This window comes from Mixophyes fleayi, chromosome 3, assembly GCF_038048845.1.
Source record: "Mixophyes fleayi isolate aMixFle1 chromosome 3, aMixFle1.hap1, whole genome shotgun sequence".
Classification (NCBI taxonomy): Eukaryota; Metazoa; Chordata; class Amphibia; order Anura; family Limnodynastidae; genus Mixophyes; species Mixophyes fleayi.
In genome coordinates this window covers 348266459-348293636 of record NC_134404.1, presented here as the reverse complement: position 1 = coordinate 348293636, position 27178 = coordinate 348266459, and the positions used below count along the sequence as shown (strand labels likewise).

The 27178-nt window shown below is 47.5% G+C and overlaps 1 protein-coding gene and 1 long non-coding RNA gene across 4 annotated transcripts in view; one reads left to right on the top strand and one right to left on the bottom strand.

Moving 5' to 3' along the window:
* Nucleotides 1-6450: 6450 nt before the first annotated feature.
* CUL9 (cullin 9) overlaps nucleotides 6451-27178 on the top strand; it is an 81052-nt gene continuing 60324 nt past the window's right edge. The window contains exons 1-10 of one of the 3 annotated variants that reach the window (XM_075204524.1): nucleotides 6451-7124; nucleotides 11084-11682; nucleotides 11903-12057; nucleotides 12340-12843; nucleotides 20296-20431; nucleotides 21065-21255; nucleotides 21614-21986; nucleotides 22379-22559; nucleotides 22747-22954; nucleotides 23048-23238. In XM_075204524.1, the coding sequence (XP_075060625.1) occupies nucleotides 7015-7124; nucleotides 11084-11682; nucleotides 11903-12057; nucleotides 12340-12843; nucleotides 20296-20431; nucleotides 21065-21255; nucleotides 21614-21986; nucleotides 22379-22559; nucleotides 22747-22954; nucleotides 23048-23238 (2648 nt within the window). In that variant the 5' untranslated portion in view covers nucleotides 6451-7014. The remainder of the gene's footprint in view (nucleotides 7125-11083; nucleotides 11683-11902; nucleotides 12058-12339; nucleotides 12844-20295; nucleotides 20432-21064; nucleotides 21256-21613; nucleotides 21987-22378; nucleotides 22560-22746; nucleotides 22955-23047; nucleotides 23239-27178) is intronic. The other 2 variants (XM_075204525.1, XM_075204526.1) reach the window with 2 other exon arrangements.
* On the bottom strand, nucleotides 16129-17616 carry LOC142145053 (uncharacterized). The gene is made up of 2 exons (XR_012689817.1): nucleotides 16844-17616; nucleotides 16129-16310 (listed from the first exon to the last, which is right to left on the bottom strand). It is a non-coding gene; the product is annotated as an uncharacterized LOC142145053 (long non-coding RNA).

The following is a 27178-nucleotide window of genomic DNA, read 5'->3' as shown; positions in this document are numbered from 1 at the left end:
GCTGATTCCACGCATATGCTCAGCTCTTGCCCTAAGAGATCGGGAAATGCCAGGCCCTAACTAGTTCTGGAGAGGTGAAGTTAGGGTCCCTGGAGTCCTCTCCATTGTCTATGAAATCTAAAGTCTGCGCTTTTGATGTTACGATTTCCTTTGCTACCAAATCCTTTGAGTCACAGGCATTGATTGATTCCGGAGCAGCAGGAAATTTCATTTCTAAATCACTAGTGAATCAATGGTCCCTACCAGTGATCACTTTAAAAACACCCATTACTGTGACGGCTATAGATGGATCACGCCTCATCAATGGTCTCATCACCCAGAGTACGTCTCCAGTAACCCTTCAGATTGGTGTACTACACCATGAAGAAATTTCGTTTTTAATTCTTCCAGTTACGACAAGTCCGATTGTCTTAGGCCTTCCATGGCTTCAGTGTCACTCTCCCCAGATTGACTGGCGCACCCCTCAAGTTACGTCTTGGGGGTCTGAATGTCACCATCGTTGTCTCTCTCAAGTTATTCCTCTTAAAGTACAGCGATCTTCCATCTCATCTTCTTCCCCGGGACTCCCTCCTCAGTATGCTTCATTTGCCGATGTGTTTGATAAAGCTCAGTCTGAACGTCTTCCTCCTCATCGTTCTTGGGATTGTCCGATCGACCTTCTACCTGGCAAGACTCCTCCCAGGGGTCGGGTCTATCCTCTCTCGTTACCTGAAACTCAAGCCACATCTGAGTACATACAGGAGAATCTCCAGCGTGGGTTCATTCGACCTTCCACCTCTCCCGCTGGAGCTGGGTTCTTCTTCGTCAAAAAGAAGGATGGATCATTACGCCCTTGTATAGATTTTCGTGGACTCAACGCCATTACTATCAAGAATCGGTATCCCATTCCGCTGATCACTGAGCTATTTGATCGCATCAAGGGAGCTCGGATATTTACTAAGTTGGATCTTCGTGGTGCCTACAATTTAATTAGAATCCGTTCCGGTGACGAATGGAAGACCGCGTTTAACACCAGAGATGGGCATTACGAATATTTAGTAATGCCCTTCGGGCTGTGTAATGCCCCCGCTGTTTTCCAGGGTTTCATCAATGAGATCTTTCGGGACTTATTATATGTATGTGTCGTTGTCTACCTAGACGACATATTGATCTTCTCACAGGACCTGCCTTCTCATCACCAACATGTGGCAGAGGTCCTCTCCAGACTACGGAAAAACTCGTTGTTCTGTAAATTGGAAAAATGTTCATTCGAGTTACCCCAGATTCCATTCTTGGGGTATATAGTTTCCGGAGTTGGCCTGAAGATGGATCCAGACAAAGTAAATGCTGTACTACATTGGCCTCAGCCAACTACTCTTCGTGCCATCCAGCGTTTTTTAGGTTTTGCCAATTACTATAGACGCTTCATTCAAGACTTTTCATCCATTGCATCTCCCATTGTGGCCCTAACTCGGAAAGGGGCTAATACTAAGCAATGGTCATCTGAGGCTCTCCAAGCCTTTCAAATCCTCAAAGAGGCCTTCTCGTCTGCTCCCATTCTGCGACAGCCTGATGTGACACTCCCCTTCTTCCTAGAAGTAGATGCCTCTAATGTGGGCTTAGGAGCTATTCTCTCCCAACGCTCGGAGCAACAAAAATTACATCCTTGTGCCTTCTACTCTCGGGGTCTTCTGCCCGCAGAGAAAAATTATACTATCGGGGACAAGGAGTTGCTGGCCATCAAAGCTGCATTAGAGGAATGGAGATACTTGTTGGAAGGAGCTCGCCATCCGGTGACGATCTTCACGGATCATAAGAACTTGTCATATTTGCAATCTGCTCAATGCTTGAACCCTCGTCAAGCAAGATGGTCTCTTTTCTTTTCCCGTTTTGAATTAATTATAACCTTCAAACCAGCCGCTAAGAACAAGAAAGCTGACGCTCTATCTCGAGCTTTTGTGACGTCCTCTGATGTAGAAGAGGTTCCCAACCATGCTATTCTAGACCCCAAATGTATTTCTCTGGCTGCTTCATCCACCAAAATGCTACCATTTGGGAAGACCCTTGTGCCTCCTACTCTGAGGAGGAAAATCCTTTCGTGGTTCCATGCCTCTCGTTTTTCTGGACACGCCGGTGAACACAAGACCTTTGAGATTCTCTCTCGTAGTTACTGGTGGCCTTCAATGAGGAGAGACGTCAAAGAGTTTATTGCTTCCTGTGATTTATGTTCTCAGTTCAAATCCTCCCGCAGAACTCCAGCAGGGTTGCTGCGACCACTACCCATTCCGTCCAAGCCTTGGACCCATATTAGTATGGATTTCGTTACTGATTTGCCACCAAGTAAGAATCACAATACTATTTGGGTAGTGGTAGACAGATTTTCGAAGATGGCCCATTTCGTCCCTCTGTCCGGTTTACCTTCCTCGTCTACTCTGGCTGAACATTTCATTAAAGAAATCTTCCGCATCCATGGATGTCCGTCTGAGATTGTGTCGGATAGAGGAGTACAATTCGTTTCCAGATTCTGGCGGGCCCTTTGTAAAACCTTGGGCATACGATTAGCACTCTCATCGTCTTACCATCCGCAATCTAACGGACAAACGGAACGAGTCAATCAAGATCTTGAGACTTTTATTAGGATGTTCTCTTCAGCCAACCAAGACAACTGGGTAGAATTGCTCCCTTGGGCTGAATTCGCCCATAACAACATGTACCATGAGTCATCATCCAAAACTCCATTTTTTGTGGTCTACGGTCACCATCCGTCTTTTCCGGAATTTCCTGCCCTCCCGCCCACCCAAGTTCCTGCTGTGGAGACTGCTTGTCAAACCTTCAAAAATATCTGGTCTCAGGTCAAAACCTGTTTAAAGAAGACATCTAATAAATATAAGTCTTTCGCAGATAAGAAGAGGCGGGCTATTCCACCACTAAAAATTGGAGATCGTGTCTGGTTATCTACCAAAAATATTCGTTTGAAGGTTCCATCTATGAAATTCGCCCCTCGTTTTATTGGTCCATATAGGATCATTCAAGTTATCAATCCAGTATGTGTTAAACTTCTTCTTCCTAAGAATCTTCGGATTTCCAATGCCTTCCATGTGTCCTTGCTCAAACCTCTCATCATCAACCGTTTCTCGACTCCTCCCTCAGCACCGCAGCCAGTTCAAGTTCATCAGGAGGAGGATTTCGAGATTACTGAGGTATTGGATGCAAAAATTTCGCGAGGAGTCCTCCGTTTCCTCGTTCATTGGAAGGGCTTTGGTCCTGAAGAGCGTTCATGGATCAAAGCTGAAGATCTGAACGCTCCTGCCCTTCTGAAGAAGTTTTATTCCAAAAATCCGGACAAGCCCGGTTCCAGGCGTTCTGTGCCCACCTTTAAAAGGGGGGGTACTGTCACTCACCGGACTGTGAGTGCTTCTTCCCGGACATTTAGGAACCGTGGCCGTCCTCCATCCTGAGGGACTGCGCATGCGCAGCCCTTTCTATACCTCCAGTGTATGTTCCTTTAACTCAATTGGCAGATCAGGCAACCTCCCTATATTAAGCACCTGTGGTCATCACCACATTGCCTGATCTTGGAGTCTCATTCCCCATGAGTCTCTGAAGGTGTTCCTGTGTTTCCTCGTTTATTCAGCCCAGCTGATTCCTGTGGTTTCCAAACCACTTCTACCTCTGTGGTTTCCAAACCATTTCTACTACTGTGGTTCCCATACCACTTCTACCATCTACTGTATCATTGGGACTGTTAGCTGATGCCTATCCGCTGCCTCCGTGCACTACAGTCTTTCATTCACATCCACTCACCTGTTCATGATTGTGACTGCCAGCTGATTTCTATCCGCTGCCTCCGTGCACTACAGTCTTCAACCTGCAACTCGTCTGTGTCTCATCATCGTGACTGCTAGCTGATTCCTATCCGCTGCCTCCGTGCACTACAGTCTTCAACCTGCAACCAGTCTGTGTTTCATCGTGACTGTTTAGCTGATTCCTATCCGCCGCCTCTGTGCGCTTCAGTCTTCAGCCCTTGTCAACTCTCCCGTGTTTCCTTGAGTCTGCTGCCACTATTGCTACCCGCTACTCTCCGTGATCAACTGTTCCAGTTCAACTCTGCTCTGGTGTCCCATCGTTACTGCACCTGCTGGTTGCTATTGGCTACCTCCGTGTTCCCGCAGAGACCCGCTGCTGTTACTTCTCAGCGCTACGCATCCATCTACTGCTGATCCGCTCTCCACGCCTTCCTGGGTTCCCTGCTGGTCTACCTACCTGTGCGCTGCACCTGCTAGACCACCGCTTCACCCATCCAGGGACTTTGCATCCTGCCGGCCTCCTGCCGTTCAGGTATCTCTGCACTTCTGTCTGACTGCCTTCTCCTGAACCACGGTATGCATACTTCCCATTGACTGTGCTGTGTATTGCATACCTTGCTGGACTGTGTTGGTTCTCCTCTGGAGTGTACTATCCGCTGAGTCTATTGCCATCATTGACTGTGTTATCTCATGCTGGATTACTTCAAGAGACTTTCTATATTGGCAGTGTTGTTCAGTCATTTATACATTTATATTGTGCATATTACTGTGGATCAAAGTCAAGGTGCCCGTGTATATATTGTGTTGCAGTCTCTCCCCGTGCACCTCCTCACATATATATTCAGTGGTACAACTTGCTAGTGGCAGACCACTGACCCCTGTTTCCAGTTTCACCTGCTCCAGTATCCTCTCACATAGCAGTGGTACAACTTGCTAACGCAGACCACTGACTCCCCGGATACCTCCACTTGGATTCCATTCCTTCACTCAGACAGCGGTACAACTTGCTATCCGCAGACCGCTGACTCTCATCACCTCCTCGTTTCTGTTGGACATTCCTCCTCACTATAGCAGTGGTACAACTTGCTACCGCAGACCACTGACTACCTTCACGTGTCCTTTGTCCATACAGTTCCTCGTGTATTACTACCTCCATATTGCCAGTGCTGCTAGTCATAGACTTTCCTGAGCATCTCATCATCTGCTATTTCCTGTTCCGTGATCACCCTGCTACCAGAGTACCATATTACCACCTATACTGCTCTGGTAAGCCTATCACCTGGTGATCCCTGGGTAAAGACTCCTAGTGCCCGTGACAGGGGGATCCATCCACAGCAACCCTGATCTATAGGAAGAGGTCAGGAGTACCAGCCCAGGTAGGGTACACTCGCAGCATCAGTTACCCAGAAGAAACTCGCTACTGGATACCGGTAAAGGAGTCCTCTGATGGCAGCACTTGTAAGCCCCTCCTACTGTGGTGAGAGGGCCCGTTTGGCATAACGAAAGGGAATGGTGGCAAAGTAAGCCCAGCCAGTTCCCAGCAACAGCAGACAGGGTGGCATAGGCGGTCCATCCTGTCACAATGACTATGCTACCAATGATATTATTTTTGTGGTGCTGATAAAATATGTCCTGAAAGATGACTGACATTGCAGATAGCAGCTTTATACTTTTGGAGTAATTAAACCCACAGGCTCTGACTACTCCTCTTAGCTCTCCTACTCCTCAGCTTTCTGACTCTGACTTTTTGGGGCAGCACGGTGGCGTAGTGGTTAGCACTTCTGCCTCACAGCACTGGGGTCATGAGTTCAATTCCCGACCATGGCCTTATCTGTGAGGAGTTTGTATGTTCTCCCCGTGTTTGCGTGGGTTTCCTCCGGATGCTCCGGTTTCCTCCCACACTCCAAAAAACATACTGGTAGGTTAATTGGCTGCTAACAAATTGACCCTAGTCTGTGTGTGTGTATGTTAGGGAATTTAGACTGTAAGCTCCAATGGGGCAGGGACTGATGTGAGTGAGTTCTCTGTACAGCGCTGCGGAATTAGTGGCGCTATATAAATAAATGATGATGATGATGACTCATTTTCTTAAGCTCCCAGATAACTGCTCTTCAGCGCTCTGACTCCTCAGCACCCAGATTCCTCCAGCTTTTTGACTCCTCCTCAGCTATAAAAGATTCCTCCTCTTCAACTCTGACTCCTCTGATATTCTTCTCAGCTCTATGACTCTTCATCTCAGGTCTCAGACTTCTCCTCAGCTCCCTTCTCTCAGATCTATAACTCCTCCTCTCAGCTCTATGACTCCTACTCTCTCTCATTCATCCTCCCGGCTTTCTGACTCCTTCTCCAAGATACCCCCTCTACAGCTCTATGACTCCTAATCTTAGACTTCTCCTCCTCAGCTCCCAGATTCCTCCTCTTAGCTCTAGGACTCATCTCTCCTGATTCCTCCTCAGCTTGCTGACTCCTCCTCAGGTCTCAGATGCCTCCTTTTCAGTTCTATGACTCCTTCTCCTCAGCTCTATTATTCTTCCTTTTTCGGTCTTAGATTCCATCTCCTCAGCTCTATGACCTCCTCAGCTCTCTGACTCCTCTCAGGTCTCAGATGCCTCCTTTTCAGCTCTAAGATTCCTTCGGCTCAGCTCTCTTCCTTTCAGGTCTTAGTCTTCTCCTCTTTGGCTCTCTGACTCCGTCTCTGAGGTCTCAGATTCCTTTTCCTTAGCTCTAGGACTCTGCTCTCTGACTCTTCCTCTCAGGTCTCAGTCTCCTCCTCCTCATCTCTATGACTCTTCCTCTCAGGTCTCACTCTTTTTCCCCAGTTCTATGATTTTTGTTCAACTCTGACTCCTCTTCCTCAGTTCCCAGATTCTTCCTCTCAGCTTTATGACTCCTCATCCTCCTCTCTGATTCCTCCTCTCAGCTCTATGGCTCCTTCTAAGCTCTACAACTCATTCTCCTCAGCTTTAAGATTTTACCTCTCAGCTCTTTGACTTTTCCTCAGATCTATGACTCTTTCTCTCAGATTTCAAACTCCTCAGTTCTATCATTCCTTCTCCTCAGGTCTCAGCTCTATTACCCCTTATCCTCCGTCTATGGCTTTTCCTCTCAGGTCTCAGTCTCCTCCTCATCTCTCTGGCTCCTCCTATCAGTTTCCCGCCTCTTTCCTTGGCTCGCTGTAGCTCCGCCTGCTCCGTAATATTTTTCCTGTAGTCCGGTAACGCCCTGTTTTATGTATAACAGTTGTGGATGGGCGTGTCTTGTCGCGTCACGTGGACGGCTGACCCGGAAGGGTAGAGTGCACAACGGCGGTGACTGCAGGAGCTGTACCGGGAATACAGTGTGAGTGACGGAGACCCGTTATCTGTGCCCCCGGAGGAGAACCTAGAGGACGGGGTACAGGGAGAGATGAGAAGGGACCAGTGGAGACAGTGATAGGGAGAGCAGGCAAAGGGGGCAGAGAGATGTGGGGCAGGATGACTGGGGGTATAGGGAGTGGGTGGGGGGACAGAGATGTGGGGCAGGATGACTGGGGGTATAAGGAGTGGGTGGGAGGACAGAGATGTGGGGCAGGATGACTGGGGGTATAAGGAGTGGGTGGGGGGACAGAGATGTGGGGCAGGATGACTGGGGGTATAAGGAGTGGGTGAGAGGACAGAGATGTGGGGCAGGATGACTGGGGGTATAAGGAGTGGGTGGGAGGACAGAGATGTGGGGCAGGATGACTGGGGGTATAAGGAGTGGGTGAGAGGACAGAGATGTGGGGCAGGATGACTGGGGGTATAAGGAGTGGGTGGGAGGACAGAGATGTGGGGCAGGATGACTGGGGGTATAAGGAGTGGGTGGGAGGACAGAGATGTGGGGCAGGATGACTGGGGGTATAGGGAGTGGGTGAGAGGACAGAGATGTGGGGCAGGATGACTGGGGGTATAAGGAGTGGGTGGGGGGACAGAGATGTGGGGCAGGATGACTGGGGGTATAAGGAGTGGGTGGGGGGACAGAGATGTGGGGCAGGATGACTGGGGGTATAGGGAGTGGGTGGGGGGACAGAGATGTGGGGCAGGATGACTGGGGGTATAAGGAGTGGGTGAGAGGACAGAGATGTGGGGCAGGATGACTGGGGGTATAAGGAGTGGGTGGGAGGACAGAGATGTGGGGCAGGATGACTGGGGGTATAAGGAGTGGGTGAGAGGACAGAGATGTGGGGCAGGATGACTGGGGGTATAAGGAGTGGGTGGGAGGACAGAGATGTGGGGCAGGATGACTGGGGGTATAAGGAGTGGGTGGGAGGACAGAGATGTGGGGCAGGATGACTGGGGGTATAGGGAGTGGGTGAGAGGACAGAGATGTGGGGCAGGATGACTGGGGGTATAAGGAGTGGGTGGGAGGACAGAGATGTGGGGCAGGATGACTGGGGGTATAAGGAGTGGGTGGGAGGACAGAGATGTGGGGCAGGATGACTGGGGGTATAAGGAGTGGGTGGGGGTACAGAGATGTGGGGCAGGATGACTGGGGGTATAAGGAGTGGGTGAGAGGACAGAGATGTGGGGCAGGATGACTGGGGGTATAAGGAGTGGGTGAGAGGACAGAGATGTGGGGCAGGATGACTGGGGGTATAAGGAGTGGGTGGGAGGACAGAGATGTGGGGCAGGATGACTGGGGGTATAAGGAGTGGGTGGGAGGACAGAGATGTGGGGCAGGATGACTGGGGGTATAAGGAGTGGGTGAGAGGACAGAGATGTGGGGCAGGATGACTGGGGGTATAGGGAGTGGGTGAGAGGACAGAGATGTGGGGCAGGATGACTGGGGGTATAAGGAGTGGGTGGGAGGACAGAGATGTGGGGCAGGATGACTGGGGGTATAAGGAGTGGGTGGGAGGACAGAGATGTGGGGCAGGATGACTGGGGGTATAAGGAGTGGGTGGGAGGACAGAGATGTGGGGCAGGATGACTGGGGGTATAAGGAGTGGGTGGGAGGACAGAGATGTGGGGCAGGATGACTGGGGGTATAAGGAGTGGGTGAGAGGACAGAGATGTGGGGCAGGATGACTGGGGGTATAAGGAGTGGGTGGGTGGGAGGACAGAGATGTGGGGCAGGATGACTGGGGGTATAGGGAGTGGGTGGGAGGACAGAGATGTGGGGCAGGATGACTGGGGGTATAGGGAGTGGGTGAGAGGACAGAGATGTGGGGCAGGATGACTGGGGGTATAGGAAGTGGGTGGGGGGACAGAGATGTGGGGCAGGATGACTGGGGGTATAAGGAGTGGGTGGGGGGACAGAGATGTGGGGCAGGATGACTGGGGGTATAAGGAGTGTGTGAGAGGACAGAGATGTGGGGCAGGATGACTGGGGGTATAAGGAGTGGGTGGGAGGACAGAGATGTGGGGCAGGATGACTGGGGGTATAGGGAGTGGGTGGGGGGACAGAGATGTGTGGCAGGATGACTGGGGGTATAAGGAGTGGGTGAGAGGACAGAGATGTGGGGCAGGATGACTGGGGGTATAAGGAGTGGGTGGGTGGGAGGACAGAGATGTGGGGCAGGATGACTGGGGGTATAGGGAGTGGGTGGGAGGACAGAGATGTGGGGCAGGATGACTGGGGGTATAGGGAGTGGGTGAGAGGACAGAGATGTGGGGCAGGATGTCTGGGGGTATAGGAAGTGGGTGGGGGGACAGAGATGTGGGGCAGGATGACTGGGGGTATAAGGAGTGGGTGGGGGGACAGAGATTTGGGGCAGGATGACTGGGGGTATAAGGAGTGTGTGAGAGGACAGAGATGTGGGGCAGGATGACTGGGGGTATAAGGAGTGGGTGGGAGGACAGAGATGTGGGGCAGGATGACTGGGGGTATAGGGAGTGGGTGGGGGGACAGAGATGTGTGGCAGGATGACTGGGGGTATAGGAAGTGGGTGGGGGGACAGAGATGTGGGGCAGGATGACTGGGGGTATAAGGAGTGGGTGGGGGGACAGAGATGTGGGGCAGGATGACTGGGGGTATAAGGAGTGGGTGGGGGGACAGATGTGGGGCAGGATGACTGGGGGTATAAGGAGTGGGTGGGGGGACAGAGATGTGTGGCAGGATGACTGGGGGTATAAGGAGTGGGTGGGATGACAGAGATGTGGGGCAGGATGACTGGGGGTATAAGGAGTGGGTGGGAGGACAGAGATGTGGGGCAGGATGACTGGGCGTATAAGGAGTGGGTGAGAGGACAGAGATGTGGGGCAGGATGACGGGGGTATATGAGTATAGGGAGTGGGTGGGAGGACAGATGTAAGGCAGGATGACGGGGGTATATGAGTATAGGGAGTGGGTGGGAGGACAGAGATGTGGGGCAGGATGACAGAGGGTAGAGGATGTGAGTGGGAGGACAGAATTGTGGGGCATGATGATGGGAGTATATGAGTGAAGGGAGTGGGTGGGGGGGACAGAGAGATGTGGGGCAGGATGACAGGGGGTATAAGGGATGGGAGGACAGAATTGTGGGGCAGGATGACCGGGGTATATGAGGGAAGGGAGTGGGTGGGGGGACAGTGATGTGGTGTAGGATGACAGGATATATGAGTGAAGGGAGTGGGTGGGGGGACAGGATGACAGGGTATATGTGGGAAGTATGTGGTGAGTTAGAGTGCCGTGGGACAGAATGACAAGATGGCAGTGACAGGAGTGGGTGGGAGAACAGTGAAGTGGGGCAGAGTGACGGGTTATATATGTGAATGGAGCAGGTGGGGGTAAAATCAGCATGAGGCAGAATTACACGGGGTATTAGAGTGAAGGGAGTGGGTGGCAGAGGGCAGAGTGACATGGAGCAGAATTACAGGGTGTATATAAGTGAAGTCTTTAGGTGGGGGTGAGAGTGACATTGGGCTGAGTGACGAGGTGCCAGTGACAGGAGTAGATCATGGGTCAGAGTGATGTGGCCACAATGACAGGGGATATATCAGTGAAGGGAGTAGGCGGGGGTGAGAGTGATATGAGGCAGAATTACAGGGGGTGTTTGAGTGAAGGGAGTAGGTAAGGGGATAGAGTGACAAACGGAAATGAGGGGTGTAATGGGGAAAGAAAGGATTTGAGAGAGAGACAGGTGGTAGGAATAGGCATTGGGCAAGGAACATTGAAAGTAGACGTTTGACAGGAGGATAAGTAATTACGGAACATGAGAGTAGAGGGGAAGGAGGTGCAGATAGATTGAGGGGAGGAGATGTCTATTGTAGTTAGCTAGTAACATCTGGTTTCTTCATGCATTCGGAATTATCAGGAATTGTTAAAAATTTTTTTAGTAAAACTGATTTTTATTTTCTCAGCTTTCCCTTAGTGTCCACCATGTTGGTAGGGGAGCGGAGGAATGGCAATCTCATGGTACAGCTGGGTCCAACACTGCAGGCCCAGCCCGAGGAACTGCTGCGGCAGCGATGGAGCACAGATGGACACATTGAATATCTGATCCGTTGGGCTGTACAGAACACTGAAGAAGGAGCAGGGAATAGTGGAATGACTTTACAGGCAGAAAGCAAGTCCTCCAACATCCTCATGTGGATGTCAGCTGAGGAAGTATACACCAATTGCCCCACTCTGCTAGGGAAGCGTAAACCTGAGGGACCCGGGATCCCGGAAGAGAAGACGTCTGGGGGGCCAGATGAAGGTGCTCTCCAGGAGATGACAGAAGATGTCCGGATGCTGGTCCAGAGAGCTACTAGACAGATGTCACAGAGTTGTGGCCCTGACTCGTCCATTCTCAATACCATTCATGTGCTGAGTGCCTATGCCAGCATTGGCTCCTTAGCTGGAGTCTTCAAGGAGACTGGAGCTCTGGACCTGCTCATGAAGATGCTCTGTAACCCGGAGAAACCGATTTGCAAGAATGCCGGAAAGATGTTACGTGCCCTGGCCTCACATGATGCAGGTTGACATCTTATTCCATGTATCACTGAGGGCTGCGGAGGGTCTGTTGATGATCCATCTCATATAGGAACCGTGGAGCCTTAAATTGCAGAATTAATGGGTGATAGGTTTCATGTTTTTTGTAATGCATGATGGGTAGTAATTAGTATTTTCTCTATTGTAGAGTCAGTTCTGAGTCTTGCATTGCAAGATGGGTATTTATAGGGTTTTGTCTTTTGCAGGAAGTCGGGCCCACGTCTTGTTGTCTCTTAGTCAGCAGGATGGCATTGAACAGCACATGGATTTCGAGTCTCGTTACACATTGTTGCAGCTCTTTGCTGAGACCACCAGCTCGGAGGAACATTGCATCTCTTTTGATGGCATACACCTACCTCAGGTGAGTGACTCTACTGGTTAATACTAGTCATCTGTCATTTATATAGTGCCATATTCCTCATATAATAAAGATAAACATTGGACATCATTTGAAAGACAGTGGCCTCAGGTCAGGTTGTCATTCCTGGGGTGGGGGTTTCGGGTGCAGTGCCCTGTGTTGTCATCCTTGGGGAGGAGTTGGGCTTGGTTGTTTTCCAAATCACTATATTGAGATGTGATTTTCAAGTGTTATATATGAGCTTTGTTTATAATGATCGCTTGTCTGTCACTTCTTTTCTGGCAGATCCCGGGGAAGCAGCTGTTCTCACTAGTGAAACGTTACCTGTGTGTCACATCACTACTTGACCAACTGAGCAGCGACCGACCAGACCGCAATAATAAAATCCGGCTCCAGCACCTTTTTGACTTCAGTATGGCGATGGGCAGCCTGATCTGTGAACTTGTGCGGGTCATGGGCTGGGTGAATGAACAAGCTTCCGACGTAGATGTTTGCCGGGACTATGATCAGCCTCGGGTGCTTCGATCAATCTTCCAGCCTAAAGTACCATCCTGCTCCACTTTTCATACAGCAGTCACTGCTCCTTTGCGTGCCACAGCTACTAAGAAGAAATCTGTAAAGCAGTTAATTTCTCCGTCAGACTTTGAATCCCATAATGACTATATTGATTATATCCAAGAAGTCCTAAAGCCTGGTATGTCTGTCCGTATGTTGGAAGACTATGACGAGATTAGTGCCGGAGATGAGGGAGTTTTCCGTCAAAGTAACAATGGAATGCCCCCTGTCCAGGTAAGTAACAGACAGACAGAGAAATAGTATTTCATTGTAATTTGACATCTCATGGGGGCAGCTATGGGAGCAGATGATGCCTGTAGGCTTGAATAGATTTACTTATGTCCTCCTCTGCAACATGTGGACAGTGACCTCATTTTTTGATGGCAGCTGAACTCATGCTGTGGTTAAGGGCTGATGCATATTGAGTGGGAAAGAGTGGCAATGCTAGGAAGAGCTTTGTCCTTCCATTGGCTGGTTGCAGCAGCAGAGCTCTCAATGAATTTTAGATAAAACCACTCTTGCTGATGTATTGCACAGGAACATAAATGGGAATATAAGAATATACCTGTGGATATTACATAGTAAAATGATTGTATTTACCTCCTTCTGCCCCCACCATCTGCCCAATCTCCAGTGTCTCTCTGTATTGCCAGCACCTGTGTTCTTCCTGCTCCTCATAACAAGGAAGGTTGTGGTTTGAGGTGCAGCGTCAGTAAGGTGAGTATGTACGCGGCCATAGGTTCTCGGAGATACCAACGCATACATACTCCCTTAAAGAGCTATAATCATTGTGCTGATAAACATTACTGTGTCTGTTTTATTCAATTTATACATTTGATTATAACCATTGGTCTGTTCTATTAAATCACATAGAGGTGTATTCATCCCTCTAAGATCAGCACACTTTATTTATTTGCGCCCTCTTGCTACTGCTTTTAATGTTTTACCATTTATGAGGTGCTGCATTATATTAACTTATTGACAGCACCTATATCCTTTGTTTGTTTTTCTTAGTAGATTTTTCGAAATTTGTTTTTTTGTATATTCCAGCAGTTTCACTGTCTTCTGACAGATCTCCCTCCACCTTCCACAGTCCCTGCCACCTACTTGAGTAATCTGGATGCATGGGGTAGTGGGAGACCTGTCCCTTCCGCAGGCAGTGCCCCCAGTGTCTACCGCGTAGAAAGAAGTCTTATGATGCATTAGTCTGCAACTTTTGTCTCTTAGTTATCTGGACTTGTAACACTGAAATGCTGGAGTGTCAGATTTTAGGTACAGAGGCCTCTGGTGATTCTGTGGATTTACTTTGTAACAGTGTGTGGACCATGTCAGGGCTGGCTGCGTTCAATAAAATAATCAGTAATACAGTCTGAGGTCAGGGCTGGCAGAATTCAGGGTAAAATCAGGCTAAGATCAGGGCAGGAAGAGGTTAATAGCACATCCAGTAAACGCAATGGTCATGGACAGGAATAAAACGCAAAATCCAATGTACAAGTCAGTTCACAACAAGAAGTCACTAAAGGTCAATGTTGAAAGCACACTAGTTCAGGAAAAATGATCACCAGCACAGGTGACGGACAGGAAGGGGTTTAAATACACTGAAGGACCAATGAGAGGTGTCCAGCCTGATAATGATGCACAAGTGCAGCAGGCTCTAAATGAACTAGATTAGCTAGGTGCAACCAGCTAGACGCTGGCAGTACAGAGAGAAAAGACTGGTTGCTGTTACTGGGCAACTAGCTCCGATAGGTCTGAGAAGCCAGTTGCTGATTTTAGGCAACCAGCCTGGCGGATAGTGGCGGCTGCTGCTGATCTTAACATGTCTTGGCAAAGAATTCTCACATCGGGAATCAGACATAGAGCTGAATACTGGTCTTTGAAGCAAAGGACACATGTGCCAGAGACTTTAGTTAGGAGACAGGAAGGGGAAGAATGCAGAGATGTTAGTACAAGAAAAAAGTGGTGAGGGGGGGGGGGGGGGTGTCAGAGGGTGAAATAGGGAAAGGGGCTAGACCCCATACCTGCACTTAAGAGAGGAAATTGAAACCGAAAGATATATGAGGGAGAGGTAGAGCGGGCTCATAATCCAGGCATTCTAAGTGCTGGTGAATTGGTTGGGGTGATCGGTGATTACGTTAGTAATGTGTTCTAGCTTGTATGTTTACTAAACTTTTCTAACAAGGGCAGGTATTGTTTAATTGCGTTAATTGTTACTTGTTGCCAGAAGCCATTTTGGGGCAGCTGCACAGATGTGGGACAGGGCGTCCTCAGAGCCACAGTCTCGCCAGCAAAGGCCTGAAGAGTTTCGGTATATGGCTTACAACTTGGGGTGAAACCAAGAGCCATTGTAATAGGAGTTCATAGGAATTTCCTATGATCCATGTACAGATCAAGCTTTTTAGCTTTTGATTCAGGACTCTCTCCAGCGTCGTACTCCCTTTGGAGGTCATGTCAGAGGGGACCGACTGGTAATATTTGGAATTAGTAGAGTAACCAAGTCAAGGTGTTCATCTTCACCGCTGCCAGTTTACCGATCAAGCAAATGTCATGTGTATCCCAGGTGCGATTTTGTTAAAGTGAGGAGTATGACATCCGCGTAGACGGCTAGTTTTATTGTGGTGTCTAGATGCTAACGGCTACGTGGTCAAGGCAAAGAGCAGGGGTGACCTGGGGCAGCCACGTCTTTTTTCTGGTTTTAATCTGGGAAGGGGATGATGCACAACTGTTTAGGACAGTTTTAACAAAGAGGAAATACTTGCATCAGTAGCAGAGGGGGAGGCAATCTATCTTCACGTCCAGTACATTAGTATTACTTCACCTTTGGAGACCTGTGATTTATAGAAAAAAAATAATTAAATAAGGCATCCTATCCCACATAAGGGATGTATATATTGGAACATCCTCTGTGTCAGGATTATGTGTTTGCCCTGGCTGCCTAGGAACAAAGAGTAATGGGAGTCGTTTTGTGTAGAGGGATGGCTGCCCCCTTATTCGTGCAGTCTGAGGTTGCATAGCAGACCTGTCCAGGGGTTTTGGGAGTAGAGCATATTAATATGGGAGGGGTTCAGGAATTACTGGGGGGAAGGTGGGATCAAGCTCTTAAACAGGCTCAGTTGCATGCAGAACAGAGTCGCACATCCTGTATGCTGAGGTAACAGTTAGGGAGAGAGTCCAAGAGGGCCTAAAAGGAGGTAAAGGATGAGCGAGCCTGGGGGAAGCATAGCGGAGTCAATATAAAGGGAAACTGCTGACCCCCTTGTGCGATAGTGACCAGGAGGCCACAACCATAGGAAGTGACAGCCTTACGGGGTTTAACATCAAACATGAAAAAAATTTAACCGTATTATCAAAAAATTTCTACAGAACACTAAACCAGTGAAACATAAATTGAACATATAACTGATATATATAGAACTAGTGCAGAATCTTGTGCATGGGGAGGATTGTGGCAGCAGGCAAGCTGTGGCCGACATCAGTCTTGGATTCACTATTTAAACTGAGATTTAAAGGGGACAGCAATTATGAAACTGCATTTAATGTGAGTTTAGCAGTTGGGGTTGTGTTATTTAGGAAAGGTGGTAGCTTCTCATGGTTATATAAAATCCGAATAACATTTACATATTGAGACAAAATTAAAGGGAAAAACCATTTGGTCCTGAAATAGGATCAATTTTCTGTGAAATAAATGCAAAAAGACAAACCTTTTATTATTATTATTATTATTATTATTATTAATATTTATTTATAAGGCGCCACAAGGCATCCGCAGCGCCGTACAGAGACAAACAAAATCACAATACAATGGGAGACAGCACAGTACAGTAAACACAGCAACTCAGTACGCTCAATGCACAGCTAGAGAGGGCGGGGAAGGGGGAGGGAGGATCCGAAAACGACGGGGTCCAAGAAGGGGGGCGCGGAAGACAGGGAGACCCCCAGGGGGGAGGAGGGAGCGAAAGTGGACGTGGGGTGGAGGACCTTTGAGGAGGAGGGCTAAGTAGCTGGAGAGCAGAGTTAGAAGTGGTGGAAACAGGAGGAGAGATGGCCCTGCTCAGAGGAGCGTACAATCTAAGGGGAGGGGTGGACAGACAGAGAGACGCAGGGGAGAGAGGGAGAGTAGGGGGACTGAGGCAGAAGATAAGGTAGGAAGTTAAGTGGGAGACAGAAAGGCTTTAAGAAAAAGGTGGGTTTTTAGGGCCCGTTTGAAGCTGGACAGATTAGGGGGAAGAACAACCTTGAACACATTTAGGATATTACAGTCTCTAAGCTCGCCTGTAAGTAAGCCTTTACTCCCCACAACTTAAGCCTTGGGCCAGTCTGTTAATGGAGGCTTCCAACGAGGATGCAGGTTACGTCAATGTAGGAGGAGCCTGGGGAACTCCTATGTTCTTGAGCATAGCAAGTCTGTCTTCGGGCGTTTAGGTTCTTGGGCTGAAAATCCTTTGTGGACCACTAAAAGTTGGATGGGGTAGCCCCATTGATTAATGGGTTTTATGTTTCTTCAGGGCATTCTTAATAATCGTAAGGCTCCACTGTGTCTTTAAAGTGGAGGGTGCAGTATCTTGGTTTGTGTTTAGGTTGTTTCCTGTGTAAGGCACACCTGGAGGGTGTCGGACTGAGAATTTAACTTCTTACATTCTCTTTCCCAGTTGCAGAAACTCCAGTGCTATTTCTGTAACTGTTGGTCAGGTGCTATATGCTCATTTTCTTCATGTAAGAGACTGGCTGTATGTCAGGAACCGCTGGTGAGAGAGAACTGTTCATGGCCAAAATCCAGCACCTTCCCCCTTGGGTGCTCAGTCCTCTCATGTTTGTACTCTGCTTGGTGCTTGTCCCGGCATTGCTTGCTATACACAGAGATCTCCTTCCCGCCAACCTCAATAAGCTATGCTTGCCAGTATCAACTTGGTGTTCACCTATGAGTTTGGGGGTTCCATTGCAGTACTGACACCTCCAACACCTTTGCCGAGTGCATAACCTGTTGTTCTCCCAGCAGCAGCCATACCTGAGGATTCATAACAAAAAGAAAAAGGAAGACAAAATAATACAGCGCTTTTGATATTGCAAAACCTTTATATATAATCAAACAATATAAAAAATATGTATATAAAAACCATGCCTGTGAAGTATCAGATATCAATAAAATTGATTTCAAATGTATACCAATTAAAACATAGTAAATCATTCTATAACACTGCAGTCTCCCTAAAATTAGAAATCAGAAAAATATGAAAGATAAACTCTATTATAATTCAGACACCTTTCAACTTCCTCTTATTACTCTTGTATAGACAAACATTTGTCATTTATTTTGAAGTAAATCACTTCTCACAGTTTATGTGCTTAGAACCACAACTAGAATACATACATGATGTATAGCACAGGAATCCAGCAAGATTTAAACCTTTTCTTAAGGAGTCCTCGAGGATTTGGAATTTGAGACAAGGATGGATACTCTCTAGAAGTGTAACAGAGTCCTACATTAAGGCCCAAGGCACAAACTATTCAGATTACATTAGAATACCTAAACTGTTTTGTCAGCTCTATAACATCAAGTCATTAACCTCATATTATCACAATTTAATTTACGTAAAATATATTAACGTTTTAGTACATACAAAATATAATATGTATATACACACTTATTAGGACACCATAGAGTGCAATGCCAAGCTCACAGATTTACTTTACATAGGTAACTAGTGGTTTGTGCATATTGAAGCAAATAAGGAAAGGGAGGGGGTACATTTAATAATGATAGCCAGAAAAGACTAAAGGATTGTGTAAAACTGCAACTCCGCCTGTAGATGTTGTACTGCATCCCGACGATAACCCAGGAGGGCTCCCAGTTGTCGGTGACTGAGGTCGTCCAGTAGATTCCACCTGTTAAAGAAATGGCCCCTTGGGTTTTTATTTACAGTTTAGATACAGTAAAGTGGTGGCATGTGTGATTATGAAGGGTTTATTCAAAACAGATTAAATTTGAAATCGAGAAGACCCTAATAGAAAATCAGACAGAAATAAGCTTCTGTACTGCAATTAAAAGACATAACAGAATAATGATATATACACTATATGGACAAAAGTATTCAGACATTTAACCATTACACCAACAGGGACTGTAATGACATTGCATTCAAATACATATATTTTAATATGGAGTTGGTCCCCCTTTTGCAGTGATAACAGCTTCCACTCTTCTTGAAAGGCTTTCCATAAGATGTTGGAGTGTTTCTGGGGGAATTTGTGCCCATTCATTCATGAGGTCAGGCACTGATGTTGGACGAGAAGACCTGGCTCGCCATCTCCGTTCCAGTTCAACCCAAAGGCGTTGGATGGGGTTGAGGTCAGGGCTCTGTGCGGGCCAGTCAAGTTCTTCCACACTGAACTCATCAAACTATGGCTTTGTAGTCCTTGCTTTGTGCAATAGAAAAGGGCCTTTTTCAAACTGCTGCCACAAAGTTGGAAGCATAGCATTGTACAAAATGACTTGGTATGCTGAAGCATTAAATTTGCCCTTCACTGGAGATAAGGGGCCTAGCCTAAACCCTGAAAAACAGCCCCATACCATTATCCCTCCTCCACCAAACTTCACAGTTGGCATAATGCAGTTAGGAAGAAAATATTCTCCCGGCGTTTGCCAAACTCAGACTCGTCCATCTGTCTGCCAAACAGAGAAGCGTGATTTGTCACTCCACAGAACACGTTTCCACTGCTCCACAGTCCAGTGTCTGTGTGCTTTACACCACTACATCCAACACATTTTTCTTGGTGATGTGAGGCTTGCATGCAGCTGTTCGGCCATAGATTCCATTAAGCTCGCCACACAGTTTTTGTGCTTACATTAATCCCAGTAGAAGTTCGGAACTCTTCAGCTCTGGAATCAGCAGAGCGTTAGTGACTTATACGCACCATGCGCCTTACAGTCGTTGACCCCGCTCTGTGATTTTACGCGGTCTTCTGCTTCGTGGCTGATTTGCTGTTGTTCCTAAATGCTTCCACTTTCTAATAATATCACTTATAGTTGACCGTGGAATATCCAGCAGGGATGAAATTTCACGAACCGTCTTATTTGCAAAGATGACATCCTATCACAGTACCACGCTGGAAGTCACTGAGCTCTTCAGAATGACCCATTTTCTATCACAAATGTTTGCAAATGTAGACTGCATGGCTGGTGCTGGAGTTTATACTCCTCTGGCAGCGGGTCTGATTGAAACCCCTCAATTCAATAATTAACAAGTGTGGCCAAATACTTTTCTTCATATAGTGTGTGTGTAAATGGAGAGCAGGGTGTAAGGAAAGCGCTGAAGTCAGCTGGGGTTAGTATCTCCTTTTAGTTTTACATTAATGTTACATGGAACGTGCTTCTTGTACATGTTTATTCTGATGAGCATTCATATGAAAAGCCATAAAGGTGACAGCAGTACCTTCACCAGAGAGAGCGGTTCCTCAAAGATTCGGCTCCATTTGTCTTTGAAACATTTTTACCTATATATGTCCAGGTAACATAGTTTTTGGGTCATACAGTACCCACTGGGGAATGTGGAAATGATATTTGCCCCAATGTCAACTTGGATGTGGCCTTATCTGTAGTAGTTCTGTAAGTGGTTCAGAGGTTCTAATGTTGTTCTGATTATACACAGTTTTGGAGTGTTCCACTATAATGCAAATAATTACACACAGGTGCTGTGGAGGTCGACAGGCCGCACCTACTGGGTCCACTGGCAGATGTTGGAGATCATCGACTTTGGAGATCATACTGACGAGGACAATCTGGAGAAGGCATCATCTTTGACTGAGAGCACGAAGGTGTCTCCAGGTGAGTGGTGGTGATGGAGAGATAATTCACGTCCTATGAATCTGACAGATCACTCCCCAAAGATGGCGTGTGGTTTGTGTCAGGAGATAGGATGGGATTTTGAAGGTTTGAACACTTTTAAGAATTCTGTTCTGTGCCAAGTATTTCACATGAGATTTTCCAGCTTGTTTTATTTTTATGCGTTTTTGACTCCCCATTTTTTATTTCTTCATTAATTGCAGAAATGTTCTGTTACTTGTCTGTTTATTGAAACTTATATTTTTGCTTCATCTCCTTTTTGTCTTTAAGTTGTTATTTTTCTTAAGTCAATGCTTAACCTGGTGAAGAGTGATTACTACAAGGAAAATTGCCACGATCCTTGTCTTAATCTTCCCGACCCTCTCCCTTCTCCACTGCCACGCTCTCCTTCACCCCCTGCCACCCTCACTCCGCCACACCTGCCTCCTCCTTGTCCCTCTGCCACTCCCTCCTCTTTATATACACACTGATCTCCAAACTACCAGTAAGCTGCATATTTACAGCAAGTGGATTTACAAATACATTTTTCAAAACTGATTTTTAATGGTTGTTCCTTTCCGATGTTTTCTCCATCCCTTTCACTTCACCGGTCACTAGACTTTGTTCTCTCTGCAGTGTCCCAAACTTTGCAATGTAAACCCTCTGGGGGTATATACACTCTACCCTACCTTGGTAGTGTGACCTGTGAGGAGAGAGGGAATTTGAGGCAGGACGAGTGGTGGGAGATTCTTTTCTTTGTTCGGAAACTGGAGCCTCAGAAGCAACAGGAGGCGCATGGGATTATAATGCAGAACTTGGAGGATAAGGTGAGACATTTGGTGAACTGGTAACTAAATAGACCACAGGGAAAAAGGTGATGGGGAACTCACTGAAGAGCATATTAATATTAAAATTGATCAGGAGTAGAGAATGTGACGTTAAATTCTGGGAAGCTTAAGGGACCGCTTGGGGGGCCAGAGAGGGATATATAACCTTGAGATAAGGAATAATATCATGATCATGATGGGTTTACAGGGAAGAGACCAGCAATGGGAACACAGCAATATCCATGAGACCTGTCTCAGAAGACATTGGCTGAATGTTCTACTTAAGTAACAAAATACTGTTAGACTTTTTGTTGGGTTGGGTGACAGTACTCAGTGTTTGTCTTCTCTCTTTATCCAGCGGTGTGACCAGGATGAGCACGCCTTCATGCAGACATCTGTGTCTGTGGATGTAGCACAGAAGATACTCAGCTTTTTGAATGAACACTGTCGTGGCTGTGTCCTGAGAGACTTGCATAGCTCCAGCGTCTATACTAAATATGTTCCCCACCCTGGGATGGCCGAAAAACAGACTTCAAGTTTTGGCTGTTCTTCACAGGATAACCCTTCACAAGGAGGCCTTGTTTCCAAAAAGACAAAGAGTGAGGAATCTCACAAAACTTTGAAGACCGAAACCCTTCAGAGTGCAGAACAGTCAGACCTCCAGCTCCTAAACACCCTACTCTCTCAGGAAGGGCTTCAGATCATTGCTCCAGGAGATGAAAAGAGCAAAGGTGAGGTTTTCATAAACACGAGATGCATTGAAGGAGGAGGACCTGGGCCAATGATGAAATAAGTACTGCCTTTATTCTTGTAATTCAGAGATGGGACACTCAAGGCCTCGTGTCTGAGGAATTTGCCTCAGATCACAGGTCCGGCAGGAATTTGGTGAAAGAGAAAATAAAATGATGGAATTGAATATTTGACCAGAAGATGAGTCATTTTATGTGAAAACCTATGTAATGTGCTCTGTCATCTGGGCAGATATGACAATGGCAATATGTGGGTGAATAAAGCAGTTTGTACTGTATTAGGGACAATAATTTAGAAAGAAACCAGGTTGGTCCACAGTGATGTCGGTGAAGTGAATGTTCGAGTTGATGTTATGTTCATGTCAACCCATTAGGTTTTGGAACCTCCTGGGGTACATCGACAGGGACTTCTCTGGAGATGTTAGTGGAGATGTTAGAGAAGGTAAAGAAAAGTGTCTGCGGGCCTGAAGCTCTGGGTTTTATCGTACAAATCCTGCAGCAGCAGTCTGGAGAAGAGGCGCACAGTATGAAAGCTGAGGGGCGTTCTTCTAACAGGTACCTACTAGAGAACATTAGCTGCCTCTTGTGATCAGCAGAAGATGTTTATTGACATTTACACACTAAATAAGCGTTTTAATGGTTCATATTCACCTTGATCGTATAGTGTATAGTGTCACTGTATAGTGTCTTTTTCTTCTGAGGCTTACACTATTCTTTTTGTCTAAAATTTCTTCACATCTAGAGAGAAGATTGTAAAGATGTTGGTGGAAATCTTGACCAACCAGATGAAGGAGAAGCTTCTGGTCGTCACATGTTTGCAGCTGACTTATGTGGTGATGTCCAAGTATGACTGGCGTGTTTTGTTTGCCACAGAGGGAGGTGTTAGAGCAGTGCTGGGCTGCATGCAGGAACATCAGTCTTCAGCTGCCGTCCAGCATATAGGCCTGGCGGTAAGTGATGTCACCACTCTCACATGATTTATAGACTCCTATATTTGTCCTGTCCCTTCTGTCTTGTAATATGCTGTGATCATTCCCTGGTAGGTCCTGAAGGTACTGACAGGTACGGGATGCTGTGATCTACGCGGAAGTTCCAGGAGGTACACCCTGAATCCCTCGGACGTTCAAGTCATTAAAGAAATCTTCTCCAGCATCGGCTCTGCTGCCAGTGCTAGCTCCATCAGTCTCCTCAGGGCGATCGCATGTGCCATCGGCAAGATGTTGAGTACACCAGGGTAAGGGATCTTTAATAACATTTATCAGATGTATTTTATCCTGCACAACGAAGCAACATTGTCACCTTTCCTTCCAGAATGTGTGGACATGGAGCTTCACCTCATATCCTATCAATTTCCTTTTCTCTGTCATCCTTTGGGAGACACCGGGGACATTGGGGTATAGAGTAGGGACAGGGCGAACTGACACTTTAAACTCCTTTTAAACTAAGCCCTAGCTCCTCCCCCTCTATACCCCACTTCCTGTCTCGGCCTCAGTTTCGTTTAAGTGCCCGGCGAATGGGCTGTGTCTGGGCTGCTTAGCAGCCCGCTTCTGTATTTAATGTTCAGATTAGGTTTGTTTTTTATATTTGTCTACCTGTCTGCCTGACAGCCGCAGCTCAAGAAGCTAAGATGCTGCAGTCAATCACCGCTTCCCCACGCTTGTCGGCTGTTGGCTCTGAGCGCGGAATCGGCGGACCAGTGCAGCAGTTTGCCCCCTTTAGCTTGCAGTTTTAATTTTTTCCAAAAAACTCCTGCGGCCTATGGGCTTATTAGCTGGGGGTCACAGGTGCAGGAAGTGGCTGTTTACAGCGCGCAGCAGGGATGGCTGTGCGCTGTCTGGAGGGGTGGATCTGAGGTGCCGTGGAAGTGCCTCCTTTGCCAGCCCCCCTCTTCCAACGTTTTCATGCCCAACTAGGAGCCGCAGGCTGTGTCCGTCCTCCTGTTCTGACAGGCAGAAGAATGCAGACACAGCGTGAGGAGTGTTGGTAGCAGGTAAGTGAAATTCTCTCCCAGCACAGTGCTGGGAGAGGGGAGGTAGAAAGTTGGTCCCCTGAGTCAGGCTGCTTTTTACTAGAAGCAGTCACTTTAAAAATATAATTTTTTATTTTTTTTGCATAGGGGACTGGGTCAGGCTAGGGTCACTATGATAGTGAGCCCTGCTAGGCACTGGATTGGTTGAGGGGGTTGTCCTGTTGGACGTTTGCCAATCCAGTGCTGAGCCCTGGGGGAGAGGGTGTTCCTCTATTGTACTTCCTCCTTGGTGGTCTCTCACTCCTTTGTGTGCAGACACCAGAATAGACAGCGATTTTATAGCTCCAGCTTCTCCCCTTTTTCTGTCCTGAGTCTTTTACTCTGTGGGGATTTATTGGCTGTACTGCAGGCTCACTTTCTGTTCAGTTTGTTTGCTGCTTGTTATATTGTGTTTTGTTACACTGTTTATTACACTGTGTTGTGTCTCTTTTGTCCCATCTGTTAACATGTCAGGGGAAAATCCATGCGTGGTAGGGCTGGTGTTACATCTATGTTGAGTTTCACCTGTGCTGTCTGTCACGTTAAGTTACCATGTGGACAGTCGGGCGCGCTGACTCTGTGCGCAGCCTGTCGGCCCTCGGAGAGCATACCGTGTAATACAGCAGCTGCTTGTTCAGATACAGCAGAACCTGCCTGGGCTCGGTCTCTCTCCAATACGGTGGCTGAACTTGCTCAGTTTTTGCAGTCGCAGGCTGTGGCCGCACCATCTTCTGAATCTGCTTCTTCTGTAGCAAATGACATGGGTTCTAGTTCGCTAAGTCAGGGTTTGATTGTTACTACCCCAGCGGAGTCTGTAGAACCAGCTTAGGTACAGGGCCTTGCATCCTCTGTACAGGGTTTGGTTTCGGTTTCTTCCTCTTTAGAAAGGATTCTGCCGCACCGTCTTCTGCATGTAAGCGTAAGAGGGTGTCGGCACCACTTCAGGGAAATGAGCCAGATTCTGACTGTGGTTCCCAGGAGGAGGGTGAATTAGATGTGGATTCTGATATGGAGGCTCCTTCGGTGATGGAGGAGGTTCATTCTGATCGTCAGAGCGTGGAAGAATTATTCATGCTGTGTGTCAGGTACTTGATCTTCCTGAAGAAGAGGTTCCTGACGCTGCAGAGGCTTCTCTTTTTGTACGCCGGAAAAAAATCTTTCTCTTTCCTGGGTTCTTCCCAGTTGGAAGATTTGTTGTCGGAGCCTTGGACTTTCCCAGATGGGAAGTTCCAAGTGTCTTGGCGACTGCAGTTGTGTTGTCTCTTTCCTCCTGAAGTTATTGCTAAATGGGAGACTCTTCCACGTGTGGATGTTGCTGTTGCAAGGTTAGCAAAGGTTACTACTAGTCCTCTTCCTAATGCAGCCACTCTTAAGGATAGTACAGACGGTAAGGTTGAAGCCGTCCATAAGTCCATGTTTGTGGCAGCAGGTGCCTCTTTGAGGCCTGCTTTAGCATCTGCGTTGGTTAACAATGCTGTAGAACGCTGGTCAGAACAGCTGTCTGAAGGTTTGTCGGCAGCCAGGCCGTCCTCTGAACTGCTTCCATTAGTGTAGCACATTCAGAGGGCGACAGATTATTTAGGAGAGGTAGCGATGGACGCGGGACTGATTGGGGCACGTATTTCTGCCTCTGCAGTCTCAGCTTGTCGCACTCTCTGGCTTAAGTCCTGGGAGGCTTATGTGGAGTCTAAGGCTCTTGAGAGCATACCTTTTTCTGGGGGTGTTTTGTTTGGACCTCAGCTTGACTCCATTATCAGTCAAGCAACAGGAGGAAAGAGCACGTTTCTCCCTGTTAATGCTCCCAAACAAAGAATGACCAGATTCCGCTCCTTTCGGTCCTCAGGAAGGTTTTGGGGTCAATATTCCTCAGGCCATTCTTCTAGAGGCCAGATATCCGTCCCCAGTGGTGGTTTGCAGCCAGGGAACCAGGCCTAGTCTGCTCGAAGTCCAGCAGCGAAATCTGCAGACAAGCAGTCCGCATTACGGGCATTTTGCTCCTCCGCTGTCGCCGGTAGTAGGAGCCCGTTTTTGCTTGTTCAGAGATCGGTGGTTTAAGTCTACCACCGATGTCTAGGCTCAGGGGGTGGTGGTGGACCAGGGATACAAGATCGATTTGCTCGGTCTTCCTCCCAGACGGTTCGTTGCCACAGGACTTCTCTATTGTCCACGAAAGTGACTGGCCTTCGGAAGAAAGGAGGAAATCAATTGCTTCTCCTGAGTGATTATTCCGGTGCCAGATTCTCAAGGAGGTTTGGGTTTTTATTCCAACCTTTTTCTTGTGCCAAAACCAGACTGTTAATTCAGACCAATTCTGAATCTGAAGTCTTTGAACACCCAGGTCAGAGTGCCCAGGTTCAAGATGGAGTCTTTGCCCTCCATCATTCAGGGCATTGAACAAGGAGAATTTATGGTGGCTATAGACATCAAGGATGTCTATCTCCATGTGCCTATCTGGAAGGGTCATCAGTCCCTTTTTGAGGTTTGCGGTTTGATCAGAGCACTTTCAATTTCAGGCTCTTCCATTTGGTCTGGCCACGGCCCCACGTATCTTCACCAAGATCATGGCAGTCATGGCTGCTCAGCTAAGATCCAAGGGGATTGCAATCATCCCTTATCTGTACGATCTTCTTTTAAAGGCAGTTTCTCCAGAAGTGCTTCTGTCGCATATCCAAGTAGTAATCCAGACTCTAGCGTATCACTGTTGGATTCTCAACTTCAAGAAGTCCAAGTTGATCCCATCCGAGCGGATGATCTTTTTGGGTCTTTTTGGGTCCTCAATCATCAGGGCGGCACCAAGTGTCCTTTTGGCCATGCGGCAGGTGTTAGTCAGTTGGTGGAACAGTGGGGTCACCCGGATATCGACAGGATGGCATTTCAGTTCCACCACAAAGTCTCCCCCTTTTCTGCTCCCGCGCAAGAGATCCCATGGCTGTCGTGGTAGACGCCATGTCTGTCCCTTAGTGGTTCCGTTTTTAGGTCCTTTTGTCCTCTAAGTTTACAATGTCTGGCTTTAACAGTGTGACTGTTGAAGCCATGATTCAGAGAACTATGGTGTTTTCCGAACGTGTGCTGCAAACCTTGCTTCGGGTTCGGAAACCAGCTTCTGCAAAAGTCTCATCAAGTTTAAAATACATATATTGGCTGGTGTTAAAAGAAGGGATATCCT